Genomic DNA, 11603 nt, shown 5'->3' with positions numbered 1-11603 from the left:
TATAGTTAGTAGTACGTCCGGACCACTAAATTTTTACTTTCTGAGACGCGGAACTTGAGATTCTATTATATAAATACAATTTCATAATTACACATTTTGAACATTTTTAAAAAGAACTTTTTTATATCTTTAGAATTTTTAATTAGGCTGCAGCCCAATGAAATCCGACTGTAAGCAAAATTTTAACTGGGCCTTAACTGAAGGCCCACATTTCCTGTTTTAATTTCTTAAATGTAAGGGTAGAGTTGTAATTCCACTCCAATTCGCAAACTAACAACGGCCTCTCTCTCCTCAGATTTATTAACCGTTTATTTCAGTACTAAATTTCCAATCGCAAAAGCCCTAAAAACGAAAAAAATCATCTAATTGAATTTCCGATTTGACGGATTAATCATCAATCGGCACCTGAAACTTGCTCAGCGATGTCGTCGAAGCGCAATCACAAGGAGAAAACCGTGCGGCGCCACCAGTACGGGTTTCCTTCAACATCTTCATCTTCTTCGCTGCGATTATTGTGCTTGCATTCATTTTTACACCTTTTTCCCGCATTTCGCTTGCTGTTGTTGTGCTATGAGCTCACAATTTAAGTTTTCCGAGCTGGTTTGATGGAAAACGCGAGCTCTTTTAGTGCCTCGCTTGTTTCATCGTGACGGTTGAATGTTGATTGATATTGCACCTGTTTATTATAATTAGTGTAGGTGGTTACGTTATGGTGTAATTGTGTTGAGAGTGTGGATTTTTTTTAATTTTTTTTAGTAAGGAGGAGAAGCCGGAAGAGCCTGAGCTGCCGAAATACAGGGACCGAGCTAAAGAACGGAGGGAAGATCAGAATCTAGATTACGAGATCACTGAATTGACCTCGTTTCATGCTGTTGCTCCTCCTGGAAGTGTTGATATATTGTGAGATGCTCACCATAACTGGCGTCAGCTGTAGTTATGCATGCTCTTTGTATTTTAATTTACGTTCATTTCAGTATGTTATTATGCTCGTCTTCTTTTGTTACTCAGGTCTGCTGATGCGCACAAGTTATCTATTGAGAAGAGTAAATATCTTGGAGGTATGAGTCTTTAGATGGTTAGGCAGTTACTTATTTCGTCTGAATTTTTGTTGTTTTGATAGTTAGTGCTTTCTATTTGAGCTACACTTATCCATGTTTATGCTCAACTGGTTAATGAGTAGTAGCTCTTTCACGTTTTTTCATGTGAAGGTTCTTATGAGTGGCTGATTATGTTATTTAGGTGATGTTGAGCACACTCATTTGGTCAAAGGGTTGGATTATGCTTTGCTTAATAAAGTGCGAAGTGAAATTGATAAAAAGCCCGATGCTGGAGAAGAGAATGACGGGAAACCTAAGTATGTTACTCTTTTCAGTTCGTGAGAGGCGTGGAATCTGTTTCTACCCTTCTTACCTTTCTTTTGTGGCTTGTTGGGTCCTCTTATATTTCTTCTGGATTACGTTGTTCACACACACACACACAATTAATTAATTTTTTAAATGGCTTGTATCCTAACTAATAAAAAGGCCCCATGTATATATTATCAGATCTATTTGTTCTGAAAAAAGAGTCTTTTTTTCATAAGCCAACTGTGTCTTGAATGGCAATGCTATCTTCATAGTTAATTGGTCAAAGAATAAAAGGACTACTTGGTGAAAAAGTGCAGACTTGGTACTAGTATTTTATTTCTTAATCCTGTTCATTCATTCTGTGATTTACTTCCGTGTGTAGAGTACAAAAGGACGATCAACCTGTAACTTTCCGCACTGCAACAGCAAAGGTGCTTATTTTCTTTCTTCTGGGGAATTTGATTTTTGAAGCTACAGCTGGATATTTGTTCTTTGAACTAATTGTAGTGTTCTTATAACAGTCAGTTTATCAATGCATAGTCAAGCCACAAACAGTCATCAAGACAAATGAAATGTTCCTTCCTGGAAGAATGGCTTTTATTTTTAACATGGTAAGACATTTCATATTTGTAGGGTCCAATCAATTCACAGTTTTTACTGAAATAAAAGAGGTAAAAACATTTTTTTAGCCATCCATAGTTGGGTCGTGAGCTACTTGATTGATCCTAATATTGCAATGATGCTACGCACAGAGTGTCAATGAGTCCCTTTTCCACCATTGCACTTTGTTATGATAAGATAATCCATCCTAATAGCATCAAAGGATCGTGATCTTGATTCATGCTGCCGAAATGATTATAGTTCAGCTAGCCTCACAAAGAATTAATGATATATTTTATGTTCACCATGCCATTATGTTAATGTTTTCTGTTGTACCATGATGGGCTGTGCATCTATACAAGACTGATCTGGCAGCAGTTTGGCTGAGTGCGTTCATTTGCTGACATATTCGTTTGACATTGAAGCCTAAATAGTTTCTTGAGTAAAATTGCCTTGTTAGCCATGCTAAAACAATATTTTGTGTTACATGTATGTCAGGAAAGTGGGTTCTCTCATGACATTCCAACAACTGTCCACAGAAGTAAAGCCGATTGTCCTGTTCCGGAGGTATTTTAATCCTATTTTTTTTGTTGGTTTTGTTTTGCCTTTTTTATGACTGTATAAAACTATGCCCTTCCTTTATCTCCAGGAGATGGTTACCGTGAGTGTTGATGGTTCAGTGCTAGATCGAATCGCTAAGATCATGTCATATCTTCGCCTTGGCTCATCGGGGAAGGTTCTGAAAAAGAAAAAGAAAGACAAAGATGGAAAAGGTATTTTATCAAGCATTTGTTAAACTTGTCTAAGCTGTTTCCTATTTCTATAGTCATAATGCGCATTATAGTTTATCTATTAAACCACAAACATATTCGATCTTGGAAGCTTGTTGTGCTAATTTGCTATTTAACATCGGTGTAGATTAAGTAGATAAAGAGCATGATTGCAAAATGGAGTCAGGAAAGAGAACAATGATAGCACAAAAATGTGCTATTTAACATATGATGGTTCTTATTTTGATACCGTCACACACCAATCATTGTTGCTATTTTCTTATTTGTCTTTACAATCTTCTATTATTGTTGTGGTTCTTTTGACTTCCTTTCTAATATCTCGCAACTTCTAAGCTTGCCTTTCCATTCCCTATATGTCTTGTTGTGCTTGTTCTAACATGACCTGTAATTTTTAGGAAAGAATTTTTCTGTTTCTAATGGATATGAGGAAGATGAAAGGATTTTGAAATCCGAGTCTCTGAAGAATCAAAATGATGGAGAAATCCGACTGCCCCCACCTCCCCCACCTCCCAGAAAGAATTATCCTGACATGAAAGAGAAGGTGGAGTCACCCATTGTTAGGAAAGAAGAGGAAGATATTTTTGTGGGTGATGGTGTAGACTATACTATTCCCAGTAAAGATATGAGCCACAGCCCAATTTCAGAGGATATGGAAGAATCTCCTCGGAACAAAGAGAAACAATCCTACTTTGCTGAGCCTGCGTATGGTCCAGTACCACCTGCTGAGCTATCTCATGGTTGGGAACACGCGGTTAGTGCATGTTACTTTTTGCTATAAACAAATATTTTGGTCATTCTCTTCTGGACTTCTCTGATTTATTTATTATTTGAATTTTAATAACCCCCCCCCCCCCTCACGCAGTGTGTTTTCTAATTCAATTTGTTTTATCGTATGGCTTCATTCCGTGTGTCCATGTCACTTCAGTTTAATTACTCCATGTTTCTCAAAGAGTTTCATCTTTTGCTGCTAGGATGGATATGAGGCTTTGCAAGCACAAGCGTTGGCTAATGGCTACCAAGGAGAGTGGCAAAATTACCAATATGCTGAGCAACTGGCTTACCCTGAGCAGTATCTTCAGCAAGACATGCAGGCTTATGATATGCAATCTCAAGCCGATCCAAATGTTCTGCAGGATCCGCGTTTCATGACGCAAGAAGAGAAGGATAGGGGCTTAGGATCCGTGTTTAAGAGAGATGATCAGAGACTTCAACAACTGCGCGAGAAGGATGCCCGAGAGAAAGACCCTAATTTTATATCTGATAGTTACTCTGAATGCTACCCTGGTTACCAAGAATATAACCGTGAGGTTGTCGACAGCGATGATGAAGGTGATTTGTCCAAGATGGACATGGGCGGGCGAGTAAGTATTTGCTGTTATTTCTTAAAAGTCAATTATATGTATAGACATACACAAAAATGGGGGGAAAAAATTTCTGGATTATAAACAATCCCATATAGGAACTCAGAACAACATTCTGATGGTCCAAATCTGGAAATAAATGTGAAACACTCTGCCTAAGCCGATTCACCCAGTTAATAGCCGTAGAATGATCATAGCATCATAGCACCTAGAGAATAACTATATGATACTATAATTTTTGGTACAGGCCAAGGGACGGCTTCACCGGTGGGACTTTGAAACGGAAGAGGAATGGGCTAAATACAATGAGGAGAAGGAAGCAATGCCAAAAGCTGCATTCCAGTTCGGTGTGAAGATGCAAGATGGTCGGAAGACCCGGAAGCAGAACAGGGAACAGAAGCTCACCAATGACCTGCACAAGATAAACAAACTACTAGCTCGGAAGAAGGCCGAGATGGGCGGTGACAAAAATGATGACGGCTGGACGTATGGCGATGAAACTCCGGGAAAGAAGCTAAGGATATGATGCAACCTGTTACACATATATATTTGTATTATGCCATTTCTAGCCAGTTTTCTTCCCATTTTTTTGGGGTTTTGAGTTTTTTACTTGGATTTGAATTCTGATTCACAGTTATAAATGATGACTACTGTCACTTTCTGACTTGATGAGATATGTAGCCTCATCTTTTCTACTCCTACAAGATAATTCTACCTCTGTCCATGATCAATAATTTTAATGCAACACAAGTTTTAATGCAAAATACTAGTATGAAATAGATAAATAAAAAAGGTAATTGAAGTAGAGAGAACTTTTTCAAAAGAATAAGTGACAAATTTTTATGGATGATTAAAATGGAAAAATAAGAACGTTGCCCATATTCATATCCATCTACACTGTAATCTAGTGATCTTTTAAAATGAAAGTTGAAAATTTTCGATACCTTTGAATGCCCAAATTTAATACTCCAAAACCAGTAATATGTTATGAAGGTTGGAGTTTGGGCACATAAAAAAATTAAAAAAAAATTAAACAAATGACGTGTCAATTTGAGGCATTTGCCTAAATAAAATGTTTTCTTGCGCATCATTTCTTCTCTTCACAAACGCAAATATCAAAACCAAAACCCCCAAATTGCCGAATCCCGATAATTAGGGTTCGTTCAATCTTTTCGGATTCTCTTTTTAATCATCAATTAAATCCCAGTTCTGTACTTTGGGCGGAATTTTAGTGTTTCAATCCATTATATATTGATCGCCTTAACCTTGGAATTCAAGGGTCCCAAAATTCGTTGTCGTCTCTGTAAGTAACATCTGTTTCTAGTTTATACTATCGACTTGATCGTATACATGGTGCGGTATTAGTTGCTTCCTTATGCATATTGTTAATTTCTATTGAGCCTTTCTGAACTTTCAATTTAGGTGGATTTGGATGCAAGTTATGAACTTTACGCTTATTTATGTGCGATTTCTTTTTCAGTTTGTAACTTTGGTTGTTTTTCGGAATTATGGTGATTTTTTAGCTTCTTCTGTTGATCTACTCAGAAACCCTGATGATTGTTTACATGCAGCATTAGATCCATTTATTTCAGATTGCGCTTCCACCAGTTAGCTAACTTCGAATTTGTTTTGTTTGGTTAATACGATGATGTTCATTTGTTTTCCTTTAGCTATTTCTCCTTTATCGTCTGAGAATGGACTAGATTATGATTATAAATTTGCTTTCTTTTTCATATAGTTTACCTTTTTTCAGGTGTCATTTCCAGTATCTTTATTGTCTGTTTACCGTGGGGCGTAATTCATGGCTTCAGAAGGGAAAGTTTCGTATGCGTCCCTGTCTAATATGGAAAAGGTGAATACCAAGTTTTCTTATGTAGATGATTTTGATGACACTCCCTGGCCACCACAAGAAGACCAGAATGCGGAGGTGTTGAATCATAAAGTGTCATATCCAAATCCGCTTGATTCTGATGATTTTATGGATCGAGGTTATGACTCGGGCGAGGATCAGTACCCACCGGTGTTAAGAAATGGCCCACCTGAGGTGAACTTGAAAAATGTTATGGGTGGGATATTTGCCATTCTTACTGGACGAAATAAAGATCATTCTGCTGTAAGAAGTCTCCCTCAGTTGCCAAGTTCTAATGCATCGTTCCTTGGATCTGCAAAGGATGGAGAAACAGTCTTGCATTCTTCAGTTTACATTCCGAGTGCTCCCCCACTTCTTGAGCAGGATGCTTTCAATTATAATGCTTACAAACATGTCCTGGAGGCTGAACCACCAGAATGGCTTCCAGACAGCTCGACAACAGTTTGCATGCAATGCACTGCTCCCTTTACAGCTTTGACCCGTGGTAGACACCATTGTCGCTTTTGTGGAGCCATCTTTTGTAGGGTGTGCTCAAAAGGGAGGTGTTTATTGCCTGCCAAGTTTAGGGAAAGGAATCCGCAGAGGGTGTGTGACACTTGCTATGATAGGCTTGATCCATTGCAAACTGTATTGATCAATACCATCAGCAATGCTTCCCAGGTTGCAAAGCATGATGTGATGGATTGGACTTGCTCGAGAGGGTGGTTAAATCTTCCTGTGGGGTTGTCCACGGAGCATGAAATATACAAGTCGACCAATACGCTGAGGAACTTTTCGCAGGTGCAAGTGTTATTCACTTAAATGCTCTTTAGATTTCTAAGAATCATGTTGACCTGTTCTTGTTTCTTATCTGACTATTCGTCTTAAGAAATACGAAAAGGTATGTTGACTGTGTTCTTGGTTGAGGCTCATGACTTTGGGTTGATAAAGCTTTTCATCGAACTTTAGCCATTGTTGATGAGTGAAAAGTTTTTCCTCATTAAATGAAAACTCTATCATCTGTAGATGGTGAAACTCAAATCACCTAATGAACAGGTGGCTAGGTTGAACCCTGAGAAGTCCATCCCTGCGGCTGTTTTGAAAGGAGCAAGAGGATTGGCAATCTTAACAGTTGCTAAAGCTGGTGTGTTACTTTCTTATAAACTTGGGACTGGCTTGGTTGTTGCCCGGCGATCAGATGGGTCATGGTCGGCACCATCTGCCATTCTCTCTGCTGGTTTGGGATGGGGTGCACAGGTATGCTTGTAGCCCTCAGGATCTGTATATATGTTGCATACTTTCTTTTATGAAATATATAAATTAATTTACCTGTAACAAGGAACTAGAATCAATTGTCAGAGAGTTTAGTTAAACTTTCATATCTGTGATTTTATTTTGATGAGAGCTCTATATTCCCATTCTCATTGGAATTTAAATTGTTTGTATGAATTCTGAGTCTCTGACACAGACTAATGTTTTCCTCCAAAAAAGCTGTATATTTGAGCCTGATTTTTTGCTTGTAATACACAGGTTGGGGGTGAACTCATGGATTTCATAATTGTGCTGCACAACACCAAAGCTGTGAAAACATTTTGCAGTCGCATGCATTTTTCTCTTGGTGCTGGTTGCAGTGCTGCTGCTGGACCAATTGGGAGAGTTGTTGAGGCAGATCTGCGAGCTGGAGATAAAGGCTCTGGCATGTGCTATACTTACAGTTGTAGTAAAGGTATGATCTCTTGGTATCTCTACCTGAATGGTAGCTAATGGTCAAAACGTTCATGAGGTGCAAATCCCCCTAACGTTATATGCACACCTTTAAAGGGTTATTTGCCCCTTGTTCCTTCGAACTAACCACCGTTTTCCTTACTCAAAACAAAGTCAGACTCCAATCATCATTTTGTTTTAAATTTGCATTTCGCACTCAGTTGAAAGCTAAACTCCATTTGTGATATGAACGAATGGATGCATGATGTTGTCGACAAGTTTAGTGACCATAATTGATGCAATATCATGAATATAACTTGATTAGACATGTTTGACTGTTTGAACACTGATTATAGAATTTGATTCTGTCCCAAGATTAGAAGCTCAAACCAATAGAGTTAAATAATGAAATGTTAAAGCATTGAGTGTATACTTCTGCCAATATCGGTATGTTAAGAATCTTATACAGGAATAACTCACCATATACTTGGATGGGAATGTCTCAGGTGCATTTGTGGGGGTCTCGCTCGAAGGGAACGCCGTTGCGACAAGAATGGACGCAAACCTTCAATTTTACGGCGATCCATACCTAACCACAGCTGATATCCTTCTTGGAAGTGTGGATAGGCCAAAGGCTGCAGAACCATTGTATGCTGCTCTCAGAGACCTTTACTCCAAGCTGTGAAGCTAGTCCTTGCCCGGGCCGGTTCGCGTATAGTATAGTACTTGCAGGTGACATGTACATATCAGATGCTTATATTTTGTTCATCTGCATTTAAAATGCTTATAAACTTGTACATAAATTGGTTTATGTTACTAGTCACATACTTCAAGTACTACTCCTGAAATATATATGAAGATATTTATTGTTTTTATTATATCAATCAATATTCCAATCAAATTTATGGTTAGGATCATTGTATAGTTACAATACTTATATTGATAAATAAATATAAGTAAATCTTTACATTGTTATGTATTTTAGTTTATGTTATTTATATAAAGGTTGAGTTACAAAAGTATCCTCAACATTCACATAAGACACGAGATCTATCTGCTTTTTGCTATAAATGTTAAAGATCACATTATATAAAATACTAATATTGGGGATCAATTATTTATTTGCTTTCTGCATTATAATTTGTTTCTATTTGAGGCCCAATGCCAGATTTGTTGTTACCTGAAAAGGTGGCATTCCTCCGGAAACAACAATCTCTCTATTTCTCAATAATGCAATAATTTATGGCATTTTCTTCTTTTCTGGTGTTTTCCATATAATAATACTATGACTCTACAAGAAAAAAACAACTGTCTTTCTCTATATTGATATTTGAGTGATTCCTTGGTACATGTTAATTACTTATTACGACTAGGATTACTACCTAATTGGGATTTTAGTTGTCTAAATAAACATTATTGAAATTTGATTATAAGTTAATAACTTCCATCTAAAACACAATCATGACCTTATTTGTTAGTCATTATTTAATTAATTTATTGATCACTTGTGCAAGTAACATGAGCTTCAATGTATTCCGAAACCTCCCTTGAATACATGAAGTTCTATATATTTACAATAGTATTTTCAAATTATTGATCCCCAACAATAATTAAATAATAGCTCGTGGATTCATAGCAAAGCAACCTTTAATCTAATTAAAACAACAAATTTGAATACAACTCTATCAATAGGTAACATTGGCAATAAATAAGAGCAGCCAATTTGGATTTTAGCATAATAAATAACTCAAGAAAGTCGATTTATGTCCAAAGTCATAGAGATATTTAAAGAAATTAGCTCATTCTAAACAGACAAATTAAGCTGTTTAAGAGGTATGGTATTCACATGCATTTGAGTTGAGATGATGATGCCAACTTTTATCTAAATAAAGTTGGATGAGACTTTATTTAGACAATTGAACTTGGTCGAATTTTATAATAAATGAGATCGTTTCGTTTAACAATTCTATAGTATGATTTAGTTTGTCTTCTTATATAAAATAATGGAGTATATTAGAATAAATGTAGTACTATTAGGTAGCTTTAGTCCTTTTCAAATGGATATTATCTGAAAGGAACATATGAGTATTAAATTAATAGGATAAATATTCAATTTTGTCTAATTGATTAATAGTTTCAACAAAAATGCCCTTACTATAAAAAAATATCGAATTCTTTTCAAAATAGACAAAAATTCTTGGAATATATTTTGTAATTGGTTTAGGTGGCATATTTTCGTTAGAAAAACTAAAATGATTGGGAACAATTCAATATTTATCCAAATTAATATACGACAAAAATGCAATCAATTTGTGGAATGGATTATAACAATAGTAATACTAAAATAATAATGAAAGTGAAAGACAATACTACTATTTTATTAATGTGGAGTTGCTAGTTATGTATGCGAGCTGGATTCAGAATTTCAAACTGTCTATTTATGTGCATGCAATTTAATAATATTTGCTTAGTCATCTGATAATAACAACACGTAGAGTTATTTGCTTCTAATCATTGAGGTCTAGATTTTTGACTCATTTATAATTTTATCATGCTATCATTGATCAAGCACTTGCTAACTAATTTTATGCTATGTGTCGGCCATCAACTTTTACATAGAGATATTTTGAATTTAATTTTTAAATTGTAAATCTGAAAATTGGATTTTCTTTTTGATGTAGTTCAATAACTAGCTGTAAATCATATGTTGTACTACGGAATTAATAATGCTTTATATATAAATTAATAATGCGTTTAGACACTCAAATAAAATAAAATGCCACCAATATATGTTGAAGGCTTCAATTGACAATTAGTAATATAGTAATATGAAACTCCTAATTAGAACCTATTATATACAAATGAAAGTACACAAAGTACAAAAATAACTATATGTACATGAATTTATATAGACCTCAAATTTATATTCCATCAATTACATATATTCCGTGGCTTCAAAATATTTAGATAATAATACTTGTTTATAGTTTCTCCAACAAAAATAGTCTCATTTTGCTATTATCAATATCATACGTTCACCCATTCATATTAGAACTCGTATCATTACCAAATTCTCAATTTTAGGGAACAAATGAAGTGTAATTTGGAGTCAAATATTTGAATTCCAAGTACATATAGATATGAAAACACGAATCAATTATACTGCAAATCAACACACTAACATTTGGTAATGTTTAATTTCTATCTAGGATAGTTTAATGACTAAAGTCTCAAAATGATCCTTAACATATTGCGATTTTTTTTATTTTGGTCCAAAACATCATCTTTTGAATTATTCGGTCCCTCACATTTGAAAACGGGTCACATTTGGTCCTTTTTGGACGGTTCCGTCAAATTTTTGACGATTTTAATTACCGGGTCACAAATCCATCACTAATCTGTCACTAACGCCGCCCTCAACGCCTCCTCCACCGGCCGCATGTCCGCCGACGAGCTGAACACCGTCGCCGCCAAATCAACGCCGAGCCAATTGATTTCAACTGCCTATCCGCCAAAAACTACATCAAAATCCGCCTCCACAAGCAGAATTTATGGATCCAGCACGCCAACGCCGTCTCCGGACTAGCCATCGACGGCGATCGCGGCGAGCTCTACTCAACCTCATGGGATAAGAGCTTCAAAACGTGGAAAACATCTTCCGATATGGCTTGCATCGACTCCGTCGGTTCAGCGCATTCCGACGCCGTGAACGTCGTCTCCTCCTCCGGCGGAATCGTCTACACCGGCTCCGCCGACGGGAAGATCAAGGTGTGAAGAGCCTCCGCCTCCGGCGACAGGAGAAAACAGAGCTTGAAGACAACGCTATCGAAGCACGATTCGAGTGTGAATGCTCTCGGGCTGACGCCGGATGGGGCGGGGTTGGCCTCATGCGGAGGCGGCGGAGTGATTCTGGTTTGGGAGAGGAGAGACGACGGCGGCGACGATGAAGAGA

General features: G+C 36.8%; 2 protein-coding genes across 2 annotated transcripts; both read left to right on the top strand.

Moving 5' to 3' along the window:
• The first annotated feature begins 305 nt into the window (after nt 1–305).
• On the top strand, nt 306–4793 carry LOC121796232 (suppressor of mec-8 and unc-52 protein homolog 2-like). The gene is made up of 11 exons (XM_042195020.1): nt 306–469; nt 757–900; nt 1009–1058; nt 1240–1354; nt 1729–1777; nt 1868–1957; nt 2445–2513; nt 2596–2719; nt 3133–3488; nt 3709–4098; nt 4346–4793. The coding sequence occupies exons 1-11, from the start codon at nt 423–425 to the stop codon at nt 4622–4624; spliced, it is 1713 nt and encodes a 570-aa protein (XP_042050954.1). The 5' UTR covers nt 306–422; the 3' UTR covers nt 4625–4793.
• A 393-nt stretch (nt 4794–5186) lies between these two features.
• LOC121796230 lies at nt 5187–8529 on the top strand. Its single transcript, XM_042195017.1, has 5 exons — nt 5187–5401; nt 5852–6748; nt 7004–7204; nt 7478–7673; nt 8158–8529. The coding sequence occupies exons 2-5, from the start codon at nt 5900–5902 to the stop codon at nt 8334–8336; spliced, it is 1425 nt and encodes a 474-aa protein (XP_042050951.1). The 5' UTR covers nt 5187–5401; nt 5852–5899; the 3' UTR covers nt 8337–8529.
• Nucleotides 8530–11603: the final 3074 nt, after the last annotated feature.

Source organism: Salvia splendens, chromosome 3 (assembly GCF_004379255.2).
Source record: "Salvia splendens isolate huo1 chromosome 3, SspV2, whole genome shotgun sequence".
Classification (NCBI taxonomy): domain Eukaryota; kingdom Viridiplantae; phylum Streptophyta; class Magnoliopsida; order Lamiales; family Lamiaceae; genus Salvia; species Salvia splendens.
Note: the sequence above shows the minus strand (reverse complement) of the source record. Positions and strands in the feature narration are given on the sequence as shown.

Excerpts from the sequence above, each read along its gene's own strand:
- LOC121796232 (XM_042195020.1), top strand. The coding sequence starts at position 423 with ATGTCGTCGAAGCGCAATCACAAGGAGAAAACCGTGCGGCGCCACCA. Across the intron at positions 1,059-1,239 it reads GAAGAGTAAATATCTTGGAG|GTGATGTTGAGCACACTCAT; the intron begins GTATGAGTCTTT and ends TATGTTATTTAG. Across the intron at positions 1,355-1,728 it reads GAGAATGACGGGAAACCTAA|AGTACAAAAGGACGATCAAC; the intron begins GTATGTTACTCT and ends TTCCGTGTGTAG.
- LOC121796230 (XM_042195017.1), top strand. The coding sequence starts at position 5,900 with ATGGCTTCAGAAGGGAAAGTTTCGTATGCGTCCCTGTCTAATATGGAA. Across the intron at positions 6,749-7,003 it reads CGCTGAGGAACTTTTCGCAG|GTGGCTAGGTTGAACCCTGA; the intron begins GTGCAAGTGTTA and ends CCTAATGAACAG. Across the intron at positions 7,205-7,477 it reads GTTTGGGATGGGGTGCACAG|GTTGGGGGTGAACTCATGGA; the intron begins GTATGCTTGTAG and ends TGTAATACACAG.